This window comes from Phalacrocorax carbo, chromosome 1 (assembly GCF_963921805.1).
Source record: "Phalacrocorax carbo chromosome 1, bPhaCar2.1, whole genome shotgun sequence".
Classification (NCBI taxonomy): Eukaryota; Metazoa; Chordata; class Aves; order Suliformes; family Phalacrocoracidae; genus Phalacrocorax; species Phalacrocorax carbo.
The window spans coordinates 142,266,896-142,289,143 of NC_087513.1; the positions used below are offsets into that span (position 1 = coordinate 142,266,896).

Here is a 22,248-nt window from a genome sequence, read left to right on the forward strand (position 1 = left end):
TACTATCAAAAATTATATTCTTGACATTATTGTGTCAGCGAGGTGTTTGCAGTAGTACAAGCACATACCTCAGCCATAATAAAAACCTGAATAAATGATATTGGGCATGGCATAATTTATATCTGTGACCTTATTAAAAGATGAGTTTCAAATCTTTTTCAAGTTTCCTTGCAGCTCAAAGCCCCCCATCAATGACGGCCACAAGCAAAATGAGACTCAGCCAATCTTGGAGCAATGGCTACCTTGGAAAGACAAAAGCTCCCATTTTTATTGTTGAGCATGATGTATATAGCACAGGATATCCCTTTGGCCAGTTGGGGTCAGCTGTCCCAGCTGTGTCCCCTCCCAGCCTCAGCCTCCCCATTTAGGGATGCACACAGAACGGGAAACAGAGAAGGCCTTGACACTGGGCAAGGACTGCTCTGCAACCGGTAAAACACCGCTGCATTATCGACACTGTTTGTCACAAATCCAAAACATGGGACCATACTGGCAGCTATGAAGAAAGTTAACCCTATCACAGCCTGGTCCATTACAAGGACACACGATGCAATATCCATTTCAGAGGATTCATCACTGAAAAGATTTTGGAGAGGTTTGATGCAAAACACGTACCTGAAGCAACAATACTGCTAAGTGTTAGACTAGATAAAACTCTGCACTGAGTAGTTACTTGGCAACTTTAGATACTGGGAGTTTTAAGAGGTTTTTGATCAGGTTCAGCTGGCCGACTGAAAGAGGACTTCTTCCACACTCCCTGTGCATTTTGGAAAGTAAGCATTCAAATCACTTTCAGGCTTTTCTTCCTGAAGCTGCTGTGAAAAGAAGAAAAAATACGAGCACTAAAAACAACTGAGTTACGTTACTGCACTTTTAGGACATTGTATGAAGCCAGTGTTGGATATAGTGTTAAGATGAATGATTATCAAAGCCTGACAGCAGAACATCCTCCCCACAATTACCTTCTCTAGCCTCAGAAATTGCCCTAAATGTCAGGAGAGCTTATGGAATTGAATCATTTCATGGAGGGATATGAAACCTGTTCTTAGTGCCTTCTCTGGAGTGAAAAAACAAACAACAAACCAAAACAAAAAACAATCTACCAACTACAGTCTTTTTTTGTATCAATATCTGTTGGATTCTTCTAGTATGACTCCAACACTTTTTGGTGGCTGCCACTGCTTTAACTGTTTCCACTCTTGGCAGTGACACTGCATTCATAGCTTAATGACTTCCTGAAAACGGCATAAGCAAGCATCTCCCCAACTACCTACATCGTCAAGACTCCCACCCAACATATTGATCCCAGTGGAAATCCACAGTAGAAATATACTGCAGAAATAGTAATAAGAATCTAATCCTGAGCTCAAAGACATTGGGACTGACAGCCACTAGTTAAGCTTCTCACATATATGCAGACAGAATACACTTTATAAAAGAAGTGGTGTTACCATGGACAGCATGTCAGTATTTAAGAGCAGGATAAGCAGAAGTGCATGTATTTACAAACAGGCATCCCACCAGCTTTATCAAACACTTGCAACCAATATTAGGTTGGATTTTAGCTATATCATTACTAAAGATGAAGGTAGATAGGCTTTTAATGCTTTAACAGACAGTAGAAAAATGAACTGTCCACAGAAAGCAGCTGCTCAGAATTCAAGAGACTGGTGGTGTTGAGATGATTAGATAAATCAGTCTAGCTCTCATCCCCCAAGACAGTGGTGAAATTCACAAGAGAAGTCACAAAAACTTGTGAAGTAACATAGCTAATAGATCTTTAAAAATGTGAATTGCCAGGAAGATAAAAGAATGTCTACCTTTTCTTTCCACAGCTACCAACTACAAAGATTTCAGCAGCACGGTCTAGTAAGAAACAAACCCCTCATGGATTCACTGAAAGCAATGCGGGCAAGCTCAGCCAACCAGGGATCCGGCTGAGGTGCAGCACCAATGTGTTCCTCAGGCATTCCAGGAAAGGGATGCACTATGATTAGATGCATCAGTGTGAGGAAAATGGCGTCTGAAGGCTGCAGATAAAGAGCACACATCCTGCTGAATTAACAGCTGACATAACTGTACATAACAGGACCATCAAAAAGAGTGGCTGAGATTCATTACTCAAATGTGTCAAGTGATTTTTTCCAACAAATGGGTTCTCATACAACACTTCTGCAGATTTTAATATACCGACATATGAAAACAGCAACTTCAGTTCACTGGAAACAGTTTTCTTTTTAATTTTACCATAAAAAGAAAAAATAAACTCTTTCACTGAATCGTTATAGCTTTTAATATTCCTGAGCTGCATTTTAGAAGCAAAAGTATTTATTCTTAAAGGGATTTAACAAGAGACACTGCAGCCTTACTTTCCAACACAAGTAAAAATAATTTAGCAAGAAGGCCCCTTTTTCAAAAGCCAATGGCTAGCTCTGTATGTACCTGAAAGAATGCTTCAAGCAGCTCTATGCCACCTGAAGTAATTACAAAGCCAAATATGTCAACAAAATAACAGAACAACTTTTCAACCATTTTACCACTGCTTCTTACTTCCTACATCAGTGTGCCTCTCTTACATGGAAAGTCTTCTTATACAAACGGCATTACATGCCAGAATAATTTGGGCCACCGAGCTTGGCACCATACAGACTTACGAAGGAATCATAGCAGTTTAAAAGATATCCTGCATATCTTTATAGTCAGTTTTAAGAACTATATGAAAGTCCTGCTATCCATCTCAATCAGCAAAAACTCTACTTTGTTAAATGTGATTTCATTGAATGCACCAGAAAGCATTTTAAATCAAATCTGTATGTAATAGCCAGTCACACCTGGAGTTCCTATAACTGGCACCCATGTACTTCTCAAGCCAAATTAGGCGATACAGAGACAAAAACTAAATTGACTAAAATTAAGGTTTATAAAACTGAAAATCAAGAAAACAGGTTGGCTTTTAGCACTGTAGGAACTCGAGCACAAGCACAGGTGGCTGTATCTACATTGTGGGAGAAACCTAGAGAGAGACAACAAAGCACGAAGGAACGTCAAAAAAAGTCAGGCATCTATCTTCTTGATTTCAGGGACTAGGTGCAAGTTAAACATTGGTTGAAACAAACATATTTTCTGTAGCAGTCATGCCGATGAGGTCTTGTTTACAACTTTCTGGCCCTTTTGTCCAACCACACCCTCTCCAAGGAGCCAAGGCTTCCACTACCCACTCCAAGTACTCCTCTGCTTACTCAGTGATCTCCTCCGGTGCCTTCGTCTCCTGCTCACGCTTCTGCGACTATGACTTCTTTCTCTTCTGTCTCGTTTACGTTCACTACTGCGAGTTCTTCTGTAACGTGAACGTCTGGGGCTTACACTTCTTCGACGAGGACTATGGCTTCGTCGAGGACTGTAACTTCTGCTAGAGTGTCTATAATACCTCCTTTCTTTCCTGCGCTTTTCATCCTGATAACTCACATCTCTTCTGTGTCTGCTCCTCTCTCGTTTACCCTTACTCTCATCAGTGTTTACGCTGCTACATGAACGGCTCTTTCTTCTCCTTGGCTCTGGGCTACGTTTGCCCTGCTCACAGCGTGAGTCCTTCCTGCAAGTACTCTGGTCATAGTTAGAGAGGGTCTTCTGCTGCTGGTTATTGGCAGGAACACACGAAAGTACCCCTGAACCTCTTTTCTCAGAACACCTCTCAGAGTTTGTGGTATGAATTTTCTGACCTTCTTTGACATGAACTTTGTCATGAATGTTGCCATTCAAGTACTTGCATTGAGTGTTTACGCTCTCAGGGGATGCCACTTCTCTTTGAGAGCTGGGAGCCGGTTTGCCTGCAACAGCCTGTCCTGAGGTAGAAGTGATGCAGCTGGATGACACAGTGTGTGGAACGCCACTAGGGGTTTTCAGCATGTCAGACTGAGATGCTTCAGTTTCTTCTTTGTTTTGATTAACTGCATCCATTTTCTTGCTCAGAAGATTGTTCAGTAGTTTCTCCCTCAGTTCCTTTTCTTTTCTTTGCAACCCCAGTGCTCTCTCTTTTTCCTCTTCCACACGTTTGAGCTCAGCCTCCTGGAGCTTTCGTCTCTCCTCTAGCTGCTGAAGACGAATCTTTTCTTCGTTATGCTCTTGCTCCAAAAGCTTTACCGTCTGAAAGATAGTCAAAGGGAAGGTAAGAGTAACAAAAAAAAAGATATTTATAGACTTCCTCATGCTTCCAAGTTATACCATAACACAAAAGCAGCAATATGGCAACAAAATAAAATCTAACAAAGAGAACTTAACCACTCCAAAATAAAACAGTTGGTTGCCTCTTAAAGAGAAAAAAAACCCCCACTAACACACAACTGTTGTAAGGTGAAACGTTAGTATTAGTCCACAAACTCTTGAGTGTAAACTTCTAGCCGTTTCACAAGGTGAAAACAATGCTTGGTCTTTATGTCTCTTTAATATGACGGGAGTAACACACAAGCTACAACATGTGAAATTTGAAGTATTAAAATACATTTAGCAGGGTCAACACTTGAAGGTTTTGGTCAAATTTAAAGCATGAATTTCTCTTACATGATTGCAATCTGTGGTTCATAGATGACTTTACAATGAGTCCATAAGAGAGAGCAAATAACTAAATACACACATATCATGTAGAAACTGCTTCTCATTTTGTCAGCCACTGTAGGAACTCACGATACTGAAAAAAAGGTTCAAACTTTTTTTTTTTATTCAGACCCAGACAAATGGCTTAGTATAGACCTCAAAACTCTGGGAGTGAAAGAAGCACACTGCTCTGTTTTATCAGACAACCTTTCTATTTCACAGCCATAAAGTTACAAAGCCTGCAAGAAGTATTTCTCCCTTCTCCTAGCATATAACTGACCACATAGCACTGTACCACTCCTGAGGTACACTGGCATCAAGGAAGAAACCCTGTGCTTTGCCATAGTTTTTCATTTCTACAGAAAATACTTAACCTGCATTACATTACACCCTCACATGCCTTTATCCAAGTCTTAAGCAAATTACATCCTGTTTCAGTGAAAAATAACAATAGAGAGACAGGATCTAATATCCAAAACCTTAGCTGACAGTACTTTTCCTACAGAAAAATCATTCTGCATACTTTCAAACACCAAATAATGAAAGCTCATTCTCTGAAACTGTAAAGAATAGTTAATGGCACTGCTGAAAGCCAGACAGGAAACAGCATCAAAACTGGAATTAGAAATAAGGAGTCTTGCATCTTAACCTCTGCATTTAGTTCACTTTATCACACTTACACTTTCTTTTACTGGACCTAAGAGCAAGGCTGCCAATTAGTTTACAGGTGAAAAAATGCTGTTCAGGACTGCAGGTTCAATTTCACTTTTCCATTTACCTGTATGTGCATAGTTTACCAAGGAAGAAATACTGTTTCATTGCATTTTTTTGAAGTTTTGGCCTAAGCAATAGCATCTGGAGAGTTACCAAATCTGTTGTTTAATGAACAGCACTCTCCACCCCCCTCTCAAAGTCAGTAAAAGGTTTTGTTCTGCTGGGTTCTTCATTAGCTTCTGAAATAAATACTGAAGTTACCTTTGCCCTGCTTAGCAGTTCTGCAATTAGTCTAATGGACTGAAGATTCCTCTGAGCTAACAGGAGCTTCCGTTCTTCTAACTTTATCTTCTCTTGCAGTTTTTTCTGTTCTTCAGCTTGAAGCTTTTCAAGTTGCTTTTTATTTCGTCGAACTTCACGATCTTTCTGTTTCTGTTCTCTCTTGCGCAACTTTTCCTCTCTTTTTCTCTCTCTCTCATATTCTTCAAGCTCTCTCTGCTTCCTAAAAAGAAAAAAGAAATTAATGTTTTTACCTTAACTAAGGCAGGTACAATTTTAGACTCCTATGGAAAAATATATTTTGTACTTTGAGTAAATTTGTTTCTAAGTAAGCCCTGTTGATTACTGAAAACCAGAAGTAGAAAACAGTGAACATTTTAACCATTATTTGTGATAGCGAACAACCATCAGCCTGCCAGTATTTAAAAAGGAGTTGGAATCCAAACATAATACATCACTAGGGCAAAAATTGTTTTGAAACCAATTCGACCAGAGACAATAACAATGCATCAGGCAGCTGGGCACTGAATCATCATCATGAGAAGAAAATTACCAAGCCAATTAATGTGTGCAGGGCTTGATGGTTTTTATTTCAGTCATTAAGACAAAATGGCAGCTTATATAATGCCAAGGGTTTCTGAGATCTGATGTCTAATGGCATGATTTTTAGGAAATTAAGTATCTTGCAGATTTAGTATTTTGAAGTCAACATAAGCATTAGTGATAAATACCTTAGAGTTTCAGAAACTGTTTAATATCTAAACATTAACCAATGAGAATTTATATGCATCAAGGCAAATGGACACCATACAATCTCTGAAAGATCTTGCTCCATTTGTGTTTATATTCTGAATAGCTGTCATATGACTTTTGCACCCCTATAAATTTTCTTAAAATGTTACTGTTAAGATATGCTTGTATCCCATCCCTTTCCTGGAAAAATACTCATATTAGGAATAAATGAGCGTTATAGTATCAAAGTTACTTAGTAGCAGAACTAGTGCATTATTTTCTATTTTCCATTTACAATGTCCATTTTTCCATCAGAACGACTGCACAGCATGTAAGTTCCCACCTCTTGAAATGAAAGTTCAATTAAAAAAAAAGTGTAAAACACTCTCTTCCAAATCTCAGTCGCTGAACCCTGTTTCCTCAAAAGGACCATGATATTCTCACTCAGTTTTAAGTGTTTCACTTTAGCTACAGGAGTAGAACTTTGAAAGGAAACTTGTGTTTAGTTATTGCCTTTCTATTGATGTTGATACGAAGGAGCAACTAGTTTTGTTATGCCTGATTGTTAAAAATATAACTGAACAATAAGCATTAAATACCTTTCTTCCTCCTTTTGTTTTTCCTCAGCTTCTTTCTCTTTACGTTTTTGTTCTTCTCTCTGTTTTTCAAGCTCTTGAAGCTTTTGCCTTTCAAGCTGACGCTTCTTAATTGATGCGTCACTGAGGTGTTTTGTTGAGTCAAAAGAAACCTTCAGAGAATAGGATTGAAAACAGTTTTAAGTAGACAAAAAAACAAACCAAAATCCCCAACAACCTACATAACGCCCCAAAATTTTAACCTAGCAAAAAGGTATCCAAACTGCAGTGTAAGTACAATCAGAAATATAGAATGGAACTTCTCTACGTGCCCAGAGCAAGCACCAGAGTACTACAACCAGATACCTGGGAACTAAATGCCTGCACACTAGCACAATCAGGTACTAGTTTACACTTCTGTGTGTGTCTGACATCCAAAAGTAAACCCTAGAGCAGTTTAGACCCTGGCAGTCCAGTGTTTTTAAGCATCAGAACAGGAACATACTCTTTCAGAAAAAACTCTCTCAGCTCATGCATGCTATCGGGACTGTACAGCACTAGGCAGAAATGGACCTAAATAAAGGCCTCCCCTTCCATCTAAACTGTGATCCTTAAGTTCAGCAGAAGAAACAGTTCTACAACATTCAGCACCTGGTTTATGCAAGTGCCTCCCCACCAGTTCTAACACCAGGATTCCCAAATTGAGGTACATTAGGCTGAAGCTCAAAGTTTGAGACTGTGAACACAAAAGGAAGTTACACAGATCTGAGCAATGAAACCTGGGAAAACCCTCAGCTTGCAGGACATACAAGCACACCCTGGCCATGTCCAGCTGCGTGCTGGAACAGGATGCCACCAGACATCACACCCCTGTGTTTCCTAATCTCCCATTCTAGTTACCGCCTGTGTGCAGGCAGGCAGGGGTCTATAGTACATTCCCACAGGCCCATCGTCATGAACCATGGGGCAGAGAACAATAAGCACATACTCTGCAGTTTAATTCACCTAGGCTCTACGTAAAATGATGTTTCGCTAACAGGCAAAAAGGACAGACAGGTAGAAACCAACAAGGTGTGACCTTGTATTAAAGAGATCTGTCCTGACAGCACAGTCGCGAACACAGCCCTCTCTCTTTCCTGTCAATCCCCAGGACAGCTGCCAGGAAGGCACGCTTCCCCTTGCAAGGCCAAACTAAATTTGGGAACCCTGATCCCCTGCATGTAAGTGACAGTTTACATTTCATATCCCCTTGAAAACCTTGAGGGTCAAGGTACAAACAGCTGCTGTGCTCGAACCGACAAACTTTAATAACAAGATAAAGGATTACAGTATTTTACTTGCACTGACTAAACTACAACTTGAATATATTTGCATGTTCCCACATTAAACAAAGGAATATTCAAGCTTCTTCCTGAAACAGACTTTCTGATTTGATGAATGACTACTGAGCATAATGAAACACACCCGCAACGTTTCACTCAACTGATATGTAAATGTACAGACCACCTCCAAACATATCAGAGCAAGTTCTCTACGGGCCATGCTTTCATAGATAACACATCTGAACAGACCGTCTTGTTCTCTCCTGTGATAGCTGTGCTTTCTAAGACAATGAGGTTACATAAAAAAAGATCTGGAAAATTCGGTATGTAAATATTATGAATTAAGCATCCCACATTCACAGGAAACTGTGCTACAGATTAAATCTATCATTTATATTTTTGTGGGGCCTTTCTGTCTGTGAAGTACTCCAATGATTAACTGTGTATGCCCCAGGCCATACAGGCCACATGCTATTAAACTTCAGTTCTGATACTTGGCTGTTAGACCACATTATCAGTGCAGGGACCAAATACAGAGGCTGTGAAATTCTCCCCCAGAATTTCTATTTGCAGTACACACAAAAGAGAACAAGGCATTTTAAAGTCAGCTTTCTGGTGAAATATATCTAAACTCGTTAAATATCAGAATTTTAAGTGACATGACAAGGTTTATAAATACATATTACTTTCTAAAAACTATTTAGCAGATAACGTTCATATACTCGGTCCTCCCATCAAGCAGTTCTCATTTCTAAAGCTATCTTGTTTAAAAAAACAAAAAGCAAAACCCCATCCACTTTGTTCACGTAGTCTAACAAAGCATTTTTCTTCCATCATTTTCCTTTAAAAATTCTTTTACAGCTGTCCCATAAAACTACACTAGTGCTGTTAACAACACCTGTTGTCATTATACAGCACAACTGTTACATACAATACAACAACTGTTGTCAGAGTATAGAGACACAGGTTTTCAGCACTAGGGAAATAACATTTAGCTGTACTTGGTTTTTCACAGGGCTTCCCATAAAAAAGCCTGCAGTTTCTCACCTTTATATTGCAAGCCACTGCTTTGCCATCATCACCTTTATACATGAGCTTCATCCCTCGCAGGGCGTTCATGGCCTTAATGAAACCTGCATACTCTCGATATTGAACATAAGCTTCAAAATTTAAATGGCCTCCAAAACTGAAAGTGTGAAAATTTCTGCCCGTCATTTCTTCTCTGTAAGGGTCCAGCATGGGTATGTCCACATTACGTATTTCTCCAAATTTCTTGAAAACTTTTATGAGGACTTCTTCACTTGGCTTTTCCGAGCCAGAGTCCTTTGCTGCAAACCACTTACAAGGTAAGCCCTCCAAGTGAATAGTATCTGGCCTTTCCCCTGGCAAAGTTTCATTCATATCTTTCGCATCACGGAAAAATGAGTCCCAGTCATGTCTGGTAGGAAAGTCAATCTTATATTCCGCAGCACGGACTTTTAAAATGTCAGAGAAGCCACTCAGCTTTATTGTTTTGCCATCGAGGCAGGCCAGAAAAGATTTAACCAAACTTTTGTTTTCAACTTCTCCTTCAAACCGGATGAAATCCATCGTGCTTTTAGAAATCCGCAGAGTGGAAAACTGATGAGTTTGCACCATCCCTTTCAATCTTTCCATCACTTCCCAGTTCGAAATGGATTTTCCTGGCTGTTTCAGCTGAGGAAGTGCCACACTGATGGTCATTTTTGTAATGGGTTTAAGGTATAACCCACAGGGAGCACAGAGCTCTACAGCTTCTGATGTATCATGAACTATTGTTGCAGCAGCCATAACACAGAAAAAGCATAGGATAAAAAAAATAAAAGATGCAAGTTTAAGTTGCAGGCCAACAGTAGTCAAATAAAATAGCCCTTATCCATAAATAATTGAATTCTTTGGCCATTTAACCATTCCCAAGTTAAAACAATGTTGCTTAATACAAGAGTCAATTAGAGAGTTAAAACCGAGCACTGCAAACATCTTAAATTACTTTATAACCACTAGAGCCTACAAGTAATTAAACCTCAGTAAGGCCTCAGAGAAAAAGCCAAGCAGCTGATGACAATCTTAGGAATACATGAAGCTGGTATGTGATGGCTCAGAAAGCAGCTACCCTTTCTCAGGCAGGAAGGGACTGGCAGAGCGATGTCACGCCGCTTTGAAGTCTACTTAACAACCAGTAAACCCCAGCAGGCCGGCGCCGCGGCGGATCCCACGCTCTCCAGCAGAAGGGCTCGGAAGGCGTCTGCAACGACAGAGAAACGTCCCTTTTAGGTAACACCCTGACGCCCCGCCGCCCTCCCTCCGAGCGGCCCGGGCAGCCCGAGGCGGGGCGGGGGGCGCCGGGAGCCGCACGGGTGCCAGCCAGCTTCCGCCACCGGCCACCGCACAGCCCACCCGCAGGAAGGCCGGCGGCTGCCCCGGCCCGGCGGGAGGGCCCCGGGCGGCGGCGGGGCGAGACCCCGGCGAGGCACTAGCGGGGAAGGGCCCGACCCCAGCGGGACGGAAAGGGTTACCCGCAGCCCCCCTCCGCCGCCTGCTCCCCAGACGCCAGAGCCCGCCGGCGACGGCGACCCAACCCCCTCGCCTCACCGGCAGCCGGCAACGGCCACCGGACCCTGCCTGCCGCGCGCCGCCGGAGCCGCTTCCGCTTCCGCGTGGCGGAAGGCTCCCCGGCCGGCAAGGGGGCGGGCGAGCACCCTCTCTATGGTAGCCCTCTCTATGGCGGCGGCGCGAGGGCGGCGCCTGGCGGCGGGGCGGGAGAGTGGCGGCCCACAGCCGGGCGGGCGGTGGCTGCCCGCTCCTGAGGGGCGCGGGGGCGTGTTTATTGCTTTCCCACAAGGACATGGGCTGTGCGGCGTGGTTCGTGTCCCCGCACCCGGCCTGTATGGACAGGTGTGTTGCCCAAGGAGGTAGTTGTCACCGTTTCCTTCTACCAGCCTGGGGCTGTTAGCCCCATCCCTGGAAACATTCAAGGCCAGGCTGGACGGGGCTCTGAGGAACCTGATCTAGTTGGGGATGTCCCTGCTCACTGCAGGGGGGTTGGACTAGATGACCTCAAAAGGTCCCTTCCAACCCAAACCAGTCTATGATTCTATGATTCTATGAAAAGCCCTGCCCAAAGCCACCCGACCCAGCGGGGAGCAGAGTCGGGGTGCTCGAGGTCTCCAGCTACCCAGGGAGACAGCCTCCAACTTGCTGCTTACCACACATTTCCAATAGTTTGTACTTTTCTTTTGAAAACAAACCCAAACTCTGTGTTTATGAAAGAACAGCACAAATCAGCAAGACATAATTTAGTTGCATAAACATGAGTGACTAGTGCTACTTGAGATGCTGTAAAATAATCCAAGCTACTACACAAACGGGTCTGGAAAACACACCACATGACCTACAGGAAACCTGACTAAACCGTCAGCTGGAGGTTACGCTGGATAACCTACAGCATCCCAAATGACAGTAGGCATGTAAGTTAGACAACCAAATTGAGCCTTTGGTGTCATCTCAGAGGCTGTGGGGTCTGGATCCTGCTTTGGCATTCAGCTGCTGCTTTAGGAAGGTGTGAGTCTTCTCAGATCCTGGGCTGAACCTACTATCACCTTAGCTGACATCTCCAATACCCTAGAACATCTTGATAGACTCTAAGCCCCTATGCCAGGAAGCTGAATGCTGTTTGTAATTTACAAGTAGCTGTCTACATGCAGACACATGAATTCAGAGGTCCAAGACTTTAACAGGATGATATTCTTGGTGTTCTCAATATCCAGGAATTGTTTAATTAACTGGCATCCAAATGGGAAAAGGTTTCCCTTTCTTCTCCCCATCTGCATGGGCAGAAGAAACAGAAATACGGAAAGTATCAATGTGTCTTTACATAATTGTTCACCAATAAATATTTAAGGCACACCAAGCACCTCTCTTGAACATGCTCTCATCCTGCACTGGTACTCAGTTTACAGCAGTGAAAAAAGGGAGTTAAGTTGCAGAGGTGGGCACAGGAGGCAGTTGTCTATTTTGTGCCTGTTCGCTTTTCATGTTTGCTTTGCCCGCTGTACAAATGAGGCAAAGTATTTGACAGGCCAGCAGATCCTCAAGTACAGTTCTTAAATGATCTTGTACTATTTTGCAGATGACACATCAGAGCTTCTCACTGTAGCTTTACTATCGGTGGATTCCTCACACTTCGGTTCGCCACAAGTGAAGAACGCAGAAGTTGCCACATACATACAGGAGAAGGCCCGCCTCCGTTCCCTGCACTGCCACCCCCCAGATAGGTGCTCCCATGTTCTCAGAGAGCCCCGGTTTCAACACTGGGACTGTAGTTGCATGTCCCTGCCTACCTTTCTCAATTTCCTGCTGCTCATCCCCAGCCCATGAGCTGTGTCTGCTGCTGCTGCCAACCTCCTGCCCTCATCCAGTGACTCACCCACTTCAGCACCTTCCTGCCCCTGCTCCAGCATTTTAAAACAGGCATCAGGTCCCACCTCAGATAACCTCCCATCATTGAGAAAACAGGACTGCAGTAACCTTTGGCAGCAAGCTGATGCTAACCACTGTGCGGAAATAATGATGGAAGCATCAACAAAAACACTCAGCGCAGGAGGTCACCATCAATCCAGCAGCTGCAGCGAGACCGCAGCTGTTGTGCAGAGGTGGTATTTCACATCACAGATGCTGGTAACTGCTGGTCCTACTCTGTTTCTTTTGTGGTTTAGTTAAGTCCTAGTGTAAAGGCAGAATCGGAAACTACTGCTACCATACAAAAGTTTGAAATAGTTTGTGTTTTATAGCCTGAGAGCCCCTGCATAGTATGTCATACCTTCTCCTACAAACTTGCACTTGGGAGTGCACAAAGCAGATCTAGTTATGTCCAGAGAGTTTCAGTAGTAGCACAGTGAGACACTGCGTGTGGCAAAGATTTTGAATCCTGTGCGTAATGGTAGCCCCACCCCCTGAGAATTGGCCAGAAAAAAAATATTCTGTATTTTAAACTAAACGAGTAAATGAATGCTCTGAGAAGTTACAAAATGTCTGAACTGAGGTTACTTATGCCTTGACATCAGCCACAACCATGACAGCTTTCATAGACTATTTTCCTGATATACTCGAAAGAACTATTGCAAGCATTGTATTTAATAATACCATAAAACGTACGGGCAAGCAGAAGTAGTGATTATGTAACATTTAAAAAAATGGAATCAAGCATCAGTACTGCAGTGCTGCAAGGGTAAACAGTGTCTCTGCTCAAATGCAGTCCTCTGTGTTGGGCAGATGTGTCATTTTTATTATTATTTTTTTCACTGTAGTGAGATACCTAAATGAGTAAATGAAATGTCCCCCTTCGGGTTTCAGAATCTGAAATGAAGGTCAGTAAAGCAAGGGTATCACACCTACCAGGAAGAGAAATGATGAACAGGCAAAGTAACGATCAGTAAGGGACACAGTATCCAAGTACAACAGTGTGTGTAAATCTGGTTTTTACTGTAAGACATTATCTCTCCCCAACTCTGACAAATACGTCGTGCTACTGACCTTAAAAACCATCAAGTGTGTCCAAAAGCTTGTACCCTTTTTCTGGCTTCAACAGATAGTCTAACAGAAGTTATCACTTCTGCCTATAAACCTTCTCACCAGTACCTTCAGTAGTTACAAGGCTGAATCCCACAGAAGTTCACTAGAGGGAGCGCTTGTTACTTACATGTATATAATAGATCTATTCATAAACACAATTAGAATATGCTATAAACAGGAGATACTAGGTTTTGTAGTCATGCCAGAATGCAGACCATTCTTCCTTTCTTGGAAGAGGATATAATTCTCCCAACCACACATGGTTATCTGTATACTTCTTCTTCTCTTACTGAAATGCACCATTTTCTTGACCTTAGTGGTCATTTGTGGTAATGCATGCAAGCTATTATGTGGGTGTTTACATAAAATAAAACAACGACCAGTATAATTCTATTTCCTTTCCTTCCATCTTCCTTCCTCTCCAAAACACGTCAAAGAAGAAGAAAACCTCTTTTTAGTTTAAAACTTGGCTGTATCTGTTGGAGCATCATTTGTCTCCCATGCTCATCTAAATCTTTTCTACTATATTATATGCAGAAATACTCCTAGTACATATCTCTATAGAAACAGAGTACATGGCACCCTGTGGTTACTTTCAATGCGGTTTCTGTTTTCTGAACAGGAGACATTTCTTTATTCCCTCTCACACTGAGAGAAAACAAAATTATTCACCGTGCAGTCACACAGTTTATGCATGGTATTTGTGGGTAGAGGCAGCAGCACAGAAGAATCTCTTGAATGAAGAGATTGTGTAACTGTTGAAGAGCCATTACAACGTTGTTTTCAGACTCTGAATAGCCTCTCCCCACAAAGCAAAATTAATCCCTGAAGCAGGTAGAAACAGAGGAATGAATCTGGAATATATTGTTTTATTTCCCATGGTCAGAAACAGCTCTGCAGATTGTTCAATTTCCTTTCATTAGCTCTACTCAGTTACTTTTTTTTTTTTATCTAACTGAATGCTGTGTGTCAGTGAAGTGCGAGGGTGTGACAGGTTGCCTACCTTGGAAAGAATACATAAATTAGAAGTATTATGTGTGCTGATGCAGGGCAATTTCAGTTAACTGGAATTAATCATCGCTTCCTGTGGCTGGTTCTCCACAGGCCTAACTGTTGTATTCTGTTTAAAGCATCAGAAAATTACAATATCCAGAGACAGTTTCACTCTCCCTAACTCATCCTTATGTGGAGAATTGGTCTTGTTAGGACAGACTAGGAGCATGCAATGCAGAGCAGGCCCTTTCTACTAATTTATCTCAGTACCATGTGCCCACTGCCGTCTATCTTACAAGAAACAAAAATGGCAAAATTACTGCTTTTTGCTTTCACTGTGGAGGATTTAGTATCTGTAGTGGGACTGTTTTATGAACTGTCTGGTCAAACCATAGTGTACTGTAGCTTACAAAACATAAAAATCAGATTTAAGTTGCAAAGACACATTGTACTCTGCTCGCTAGCAAGATGTATGTTTTAAATAGTTGTAGTACTATGCTGTCAGGTGCACTACTGATTATTTCAGCTTTTAAACAGGCACCCATGAAATACTTTCACATACTGGCAGATTTCAGTAGCTATCACTTACAATAAGTCTGAATCTGAAAGGTCGGGAGTTTTTCTACTTTTTTTCCATTAACAGTTTAGGGGGAAATATTTGAATGTGATTCAAATTAACATTTGAAAATTAAGAATTTCCTCCACAATTTGACATGTTACAGATTGGTACCAATCAGAAAAGTATCTTTTGTCTTTATGTACACATTTTAAATAAAAAATTTTTCTTAGCAATTTATGGAGTGAAATGCAAGAGCTGTTGGCCTATGTCTTCATCTCTTTCTGAAGCAGAGAAGAGCAACATATTAATAGTAGTAACCTTCCTCAGTAGTGTATTCCTCTTGGAAAAGGGAAGAATTCCACAAGATTCAGTACTAGTGCAACTGTTGACATCTCAAAGACTTTTTTTTTTTTAAAGGAGTGAAACTGTGTTATTACAATTCTAGGACTATGAATTTCTAAGCTTTTAAACAGACAAGATCCCCTGTGTAAGTTCAGCCTGTCCTCCCCATTTATGTATCACCTAATCCAGAAAGACCAGAGATATTTTGGTAGATCTGGCTTAAGTATAAGTAACTATGGCATCAATTCCGTGTTTCATCAGCAATGCCTATAGCCCAGCCTTGCTTCCCAACATGCACATCTGGGAGGTCAGGGGAATCAGTGGCAGAATGCTGTGCTGAGTTTTTGTTATTATCGCTTTTTGCTCCTGGCAATGCTTCTTTCTCATTTTCCAGGGTCTGATTGTGAAATATGACAAGCTAAACAAAGGGAAGATGACCAAGCCAGATCATGTTCCATTTGCTCATAACACTGTTCTTTTCATCCTGACAGATACTTTCAGTATGTCTCAGAATGTGCTGCCAGGACTCATTCATTTTAAGCTTTACATCTTAAAAAATGTCTCATAGTCATTTCTGTTGACCAGATAGTGGTTTTATATATGGTGTAGATTAAGACAGCTGGAATAATCATCAGGTATCTCAAACCGCTGACAAAGTTTTATCAACGTTTGTTTCTGACCCATAACATGTATATACTTCTATATCTATCTCTATACGTCTATCTATGTATACACACATGCGTGTATGTATATATACAAACTGTACTACACAAACTAATTGCCCCTAAGCTCCCTCTGCAGTGAGCTGAGACACACAAGTTCCTGTAGGGAAAGACCTCAGGTGTTCTGGTGATTCTGTGCTAGGGATTGACAAGCCACCCTAGGATGAATTTGTAAATACTCTTCTCCCTTCTCTCCCCAGATAGTCAGTAGGTAGAGAGACCACTTCTGAAGTGTTTAGATATGAAAAAAGCCTTGGTAGTCAGAAGAAAATGCTTAAGTTATGTAGGTACCACATATAGCTGACATTGAACAGCAATCAACTTCCAGCCAGAGACTAAAAGCTCCCAAAAAGATTAGGTTGTTGAATTTGCCACAAATGAGCAGATATTCAGATACTGTTGCTTGAACACACTCAGTAGATACCAGGCAGTCTAATTGCCTGCACCCGAAAAGCCTCCATCACACTCCTGGATCGAGTTCAGACTGCGTGTTTCGGCAGCAGTCTTCCAATTGTGGGTTAATTCGGGACATCTATCCCATGATAGCTATTTGATACAGCTTATCTCCACTTCATTTGATTTTAGGAACTGCTAGATCAAGCTGGTAAATGTGGTGCTGGAAGCGTGGATCTACACTGGACCATACTCAAAGAGGCATGAAAGTTCAATCTGCCACGAAGATATGAGAACTCACAAAGACCCTTGTGTACCTTCCTGTTCCAGGTCTTCCCATTAAATCATGGGAAGAAATAAGTGATAACTGAGGCTATGTACACTGAGAGTGGACAGAGTTTTGGGGAAGACAGCTACAACATTCTCACCTATTTTTCAGGAGGAGAATCAGGATTCATGAGTGACAATACATAAAAGTGACAGTCTATGCAAGTTGTCTCTTTGTAAGCAATTTACAGGGGTTAGGATAAACTCAGTCAAGGGCTGTAGGAAAACTGGGAGGTTCCATTTAGAGCAAAGCTTCTTGCACATTTTTTGGTCTGTGTAATGGTTGTATTTTTTCATGAGAAGCCATCAGCAATGCTGTCTATATAAAAAGCTGCTGTGAAGACTCTAAAGATGTAGCTTTGGCTATCAAGCGAAAAACCTTACACAGGAATGTACAAAATTCACATGGTCTTTTTCAAGGGCCTGGATTGTGCCAGTAGGCCTTAACTGCCCTGATCAGCATCACCTGTTTCCCCTGCCAGTGGATTCTCTGCCCAAGGGCCCCATTTGAGCCATAATGTAAGTAGTTCTGACTTGCAGACTGGATTCCTGGATTGACCTTGGACTTGACCTGGCACCTCACCCTGTATAATGATCACCAGGCAGTCAGAGGAGTCTGGCCCTGTCACCAGCCTGGCCCCGCTTGGGCACAGTGGGACAGTGCCCTGACTGGTGAAGGTGCTGCCCCATCAGCGCTGCAGACACCTGTGGCTCCTCTTGCCTCACGGAGAAACCCCAGTCTTGCTGTTCCTTGACAGCTGGCTGGGATAGAGGTAAGTTTCTTCCTAGTGGCTGATGTAGCGCTGTGCTTTGAATTTAGGATGAGAATAATGTTGATAACACACTGGTGTTTTAGTTGTTGCTGGGTAGTGCTTACCCTAGTCAAGGACTTTTCCAGCTTCCCATGCTCTGTTGGGTGCACAAGAAGCTGGGAGGGGAGGGGGCACAGCCGGGACAGCTGACCCAAACAGGCCAAAGGATATTCCACATCCTATTACATCATGCCCAGCATATTAACTGCAGGGGTTAATGGTTCTCTGCAGGAAAGGCAGCAATGGCTGCTCGGGGGCTGGTGGCATTGGTAGGCCAGTGGTGAGCAGCTGCATCACTTCTTGTTTGTTTTGGGGTTTCCCCCCCACCCCCAGGTTTCGCCTCTCTCTCTCCTTTGTTATTTTCCTTTTCATTATATGATTATTGTTATTATTATTACTATTATTGGTATTACTATTTTATTTTAATTATTAAACTGTTCTTTACTCAAGCCACATGTTTTCTTATTTTTGCTCTTCCAATTCTCTCCTCCATCCTACTGGGGTAGGGGGAGTGAGCAAGTGGCTGTGTGGTGCTTAGTTGCTAACTGGGGCTAAACCACCTCAGCTTCAAAAGGAAAGAACTGCAGGCTTTACATGCTGAGTCAGTCTGTAGCATTTTTGAAAGATTTCAAAGTATGACGTTGGCACCATGTATTGTGCATCATGGAAGGACATTACAGGAAAAGGCAAATGATTCTGCAAAGTTTAGGTACTATTCTACAAAACCTCTGTACCTAAAACAGTTTTTATACATGTCACTAAATCCCAATATCTAAAAGATGGTTAGCAGTTATCATCTGGTTTGTTTTGTTTGGGGTTTTTTTTTGTTTTTTTTTTTTTTTAATTTGATTTTTAACAGTAGTAATATTCTTCCTGCAACATCAGGCAACATAATTTTCTACAAGAAAAAAAGGTTATCTTACATTTATTTTCCATGTTTTCAAATGTCTTTCCTTCTTTCTGTGGCTGATGTTCAATGAAGACTATGGAAAAAATAGCTTGTATTCCAAATCTAGTGTAAAAGCTGTCAGTGACATGCTTAAAAAGGATAATGTAGGGTGTACTGCATACAAGTACAGTGGTCCTTTGTGCTCACAGTATGAGCTATTTCTTTGCTGAGATCTTTTAAAGGCTCTTCCTTTCAAATTGCTAGTTCAATGTTTAGTTGAAATTGCATTGTGCATCACTTATTTTATATACTCTTCTATTATTTTTTCCCATTCCTCTTCTTTCCTATTAAACACTCTTTATCTCAAACCATGAATTTTACCTTTTTTTTTTTTTTTTTCCCAGTTGTCTCCACTATCCCACTGTGAGGGGGAGTGAGCAAACGGCTGCATGGTGTTTAGCTGTCTGCTGGGTTAAATCAGGCTAATCATTTTTAGCACCCAGCATGGGGCATGAAGGGTTGAGATACTGACAGATCTGACCAGAGCATGTTAAAACAAATTCGTTATAAGCATTCATTATATTAGTTTAGTAGGCTTGGTCACAATGTTGATTTATTTGCTTTCAAAGTTGTTGGTTATGTTCTTAGAGTTCTGTTGTTTAGCACCTTACTTGCCATATATAGAGTTTGTCAGTATTTATGTGCTCACCTATGGGAGCACATAATACAACTCACCTATGGGAGATGGATTAAGGTTATTGCTTTGCTGTACTGTGTAACACTGCCTTATGGTATGATAAAATTTTGGTCATGACACCAGTCTGGTATTTGTACTCAGCATTGTCATCTTCTCTGTACATTGAGAGCCACCTATCAGAAACTATTAAGAATTACACTTTTTACTTTTTCTCCTTGGAGAGCCAACCTATGGGTGAGACACCTTCCTCTACCTTTCCTTTCTCCTTCAGGCTAATTACAACAGCTCTTGAAAATTTTTAATATCCTTGGGATTTTCAAACCAGCATGCTCCTGTTGCTAAGCCCCTGAATGTGGTCCAGGTCTTGTATAAGGTTAAACAACTATTTAAGAATACCACCCAGAGAACTACCCTCGTGACAGGAACTGATTCTACTCAAACCACAGCAACAGGCACTGTGGCTACTTCAACCCCCGTGACAGACACTGCAGCTGAGCCAGAGAACCAACACATGCCAGTATCAGTCACCGCTACACACAAGAAATGCACAAGAAAATGAGCTCATATGGTAAGGGATGAAGATGAACCAGGGCCGTCACAAGAAAGGAGGAGGAATAGGCAGAACCCATAAATTACATGGTAACCACCCAGTCCCTATCCCTGAGAGAGCTGCGAAATATACAAAAAGATTTCAGTCATCAAGCACGTTGTCACCTGGCAGCTCCCATGCTGGGAAAACAGGGCCAGTAGCCTGGAACGAGAGGGTAGGGAAGCCAAACAGCTGGGATCCCTTTCAAGGGAAGGGGGCATTAACAAAATGATTGGAAAAGAGGCCCAAACCCTCAGCCTCAGGAGGAGATTACTGTCAGGTATGAAGGAAAGGTATCCCTTCAAGGAAGATGTCATGTGTTGTCCAGGCAAGTGGACCACCAAGGAGAGAGGTGTCCAGTACCTGAGGGAATTGGCCATGCTGGAGGTGATTTATGATGACCCAAACGACAAGCAGTCACCCAAAGATCCAGAGAAAGTCGGGTGCACATGACCCATGTGGCAGAAGTTTGTATGGAGCGCTCCAGCACCACACGCAAACACACGGGCAATACTGACCTGGAAAGACAAAGAGCCACCCCCTGCATGAACCAGTATCTCAGCCATTAGGAGTAAGCATCGCCCTGCTCAAGAGAGAGGGTATAGTGGGTCCACACCTGGCCCACCCTGTGGTTTTACCTGCATGACCATGCAGAGGGCATGAGGAGGTGGGATGGAAAATCTCCCTTGACCCTAGAGGCACGGTTACGTGATTTGCAAGGAAAAACAGTCTCACAAGGGGGCTTCTTCCAGGAAAATTGCTGCTCCAGTGTCCAGTGGGCAGTTCTCCAGACAGAATAGAAGGGCTGATTGTACGTCAAATCCTAATACAGGGACTTCTGATTCATATTTACACAGTGTGAGCAAAGAATACTCTGACCAGGACTAGAGGGGCCCTGCCTCCAGCCAGGTGGAGGAAAGGGATAAGCAGGCTTACTGAACTGTGTGGATGCAACGGCCTGGCACGTCAGCCCCACAGGAGTATAAGGCTTTATTGGACACTGGTGCACAGTGCACGCTAATGCCATCAAGCTCTACGGGGGCAGAACCCATCAGCATTGCTGGAGTGACAGGGGGATCCCAAGAGCTAACTACTGGAGGCCGAAGTGAGCCTAGCCAGGAATGAGTGGCAAAAGTACCCCATCGTGAGTGGCCCCGAGGCTCCGTGAGTCTGTGGCATAGACTGCCTCAGGAGAGGGTATTTCAAGCACCCAGAAGGGTACCAGTGGGCTTTTGGTAAACAGCCTTGGAGATGGAGGGAATTAAACATCTGTCTACCTTTCCCAGTCTCTTGGAGGACCCTTCTGTTGTGGGGTTGCTGAAGGTCAAAGAACAAGAGGTGCCGATCGCCACCACAACAGCGCACCGGCGGCAATGTCGCACCAATTGAGACTCGTTGATTCCCATCCATGAGCTCACTCATCAACTGGAGAGCCAAGGAGTCATCAGTAAGACCTGCTCACACTTAAACAGTCCCATATTGCCAATGCAGAAATCTAATGGAGAGTGGAGACTAACAGTAGACTACAGAGACTTAAACAAAGTCACGCTGCTGCTGAGTGTTGCTGTCTTGGATATGCTAGAAGTTGAATACGAACTGGAGTCAAAGGCAGCCAAGTGGTATGCCACAACTGATATCGCTAATGGTTTTCTCAATCCCTCTGGCAGCAGAGTGCAGGCCACAGTTTGCTTTCACTTGAAGGGATGTCCAGTACAGCTGGAATCGACTGCCCCAGGGGTGGGAACACAGCCCTACCATTTGCTATGGACTGATCCATACTGCACTGGAACAGGGTGGAGCTCTGGAACACCTGCAATACATTGATGACATCATTGTGTGGGGCAACACAGCGGAAGAAGTTTTTGAGAAAGGAGAGAAAATAGTCCAAATCCTTCTGAAAGCTGGTTTTGCCATTCAACAAAGTAAGGTCAAGGGACCCGCACAGGAGATCTGGTTCTTAGGAATCCAATGGCAAGATGGACATCGTCAGATCCCAATGGATGTGATCAACAAAGTAACAGCCATGTCCCTACCAACAAGCAATAATGAAACGTAAGCTTTCTTACATGTTGTGAGTCTTTTGAGAATGCATATTGCAAATTTCAGTCTGATTACAAGCCCTCT

The 22,248-nt window shown here is 42.6% G+C and overlaps 2 protein-coding genes across 3 annotated transcripts in view; both read right to left on the reverse strand.

Moving 5' to 3' along the window:
• The window catches only part of ASMT (acetylserotonin O-methyltransferase), a 33,266-nt gene extending 22,864 nt beyond the window's left edge, over positions 1-10,402 (reverse strand). The window contains exons 1-3 of the mRNA XM_064437652.1: positions 10,344-10,402; positions 1,821-2,030; positions 616-815 (exon numbers count right to left, since the gene is read on the reverse strand). The gene's annotated coding sequence lies outside the window, so the exon portion shown is untranslated. The remainder of the gene's footprint in view (positions 1-615; positions 816-1,820; positions 2,031-10,343) is intronic.
• AKAP17A (A-kinase anchoring protein 17A) lies at positions 2,216-10,466 on the reverse strand. 2 transcript variants are annotated; one of them, XM_064437633.1, is made up of 5 exons: positions 10,344-10,466; positions 9,260-10,002; positions 6,915-7,063; positions 5,566-5,806; positions 2,216-4,143 (listed from the first exon to the last, which is right to left on the reverse strand). In XM_064437633.1, exons 2-5 carry the CDS (start codon positions 9,932-9,934, stop codon positions 3,211-3,213), a joined length of 1,998 nt encoding a protein of 665 aa, XP_064293703.1. In that variant the 5' UTR covers positions 9,935-10,002; positions 10,344-10,466; the 3' UTR covers positions 2,216-3,210. The 2 variants fall into 2 exon arrangements, with proteins under 2 accessions (XP_064293703.1, XP_009504116.1); XM_009505821.2 differs by having other exon boundaries at positions 9,260-10,350.
• Positions 10,467-22,248: the final 11,782 nt, after the last annotated feature.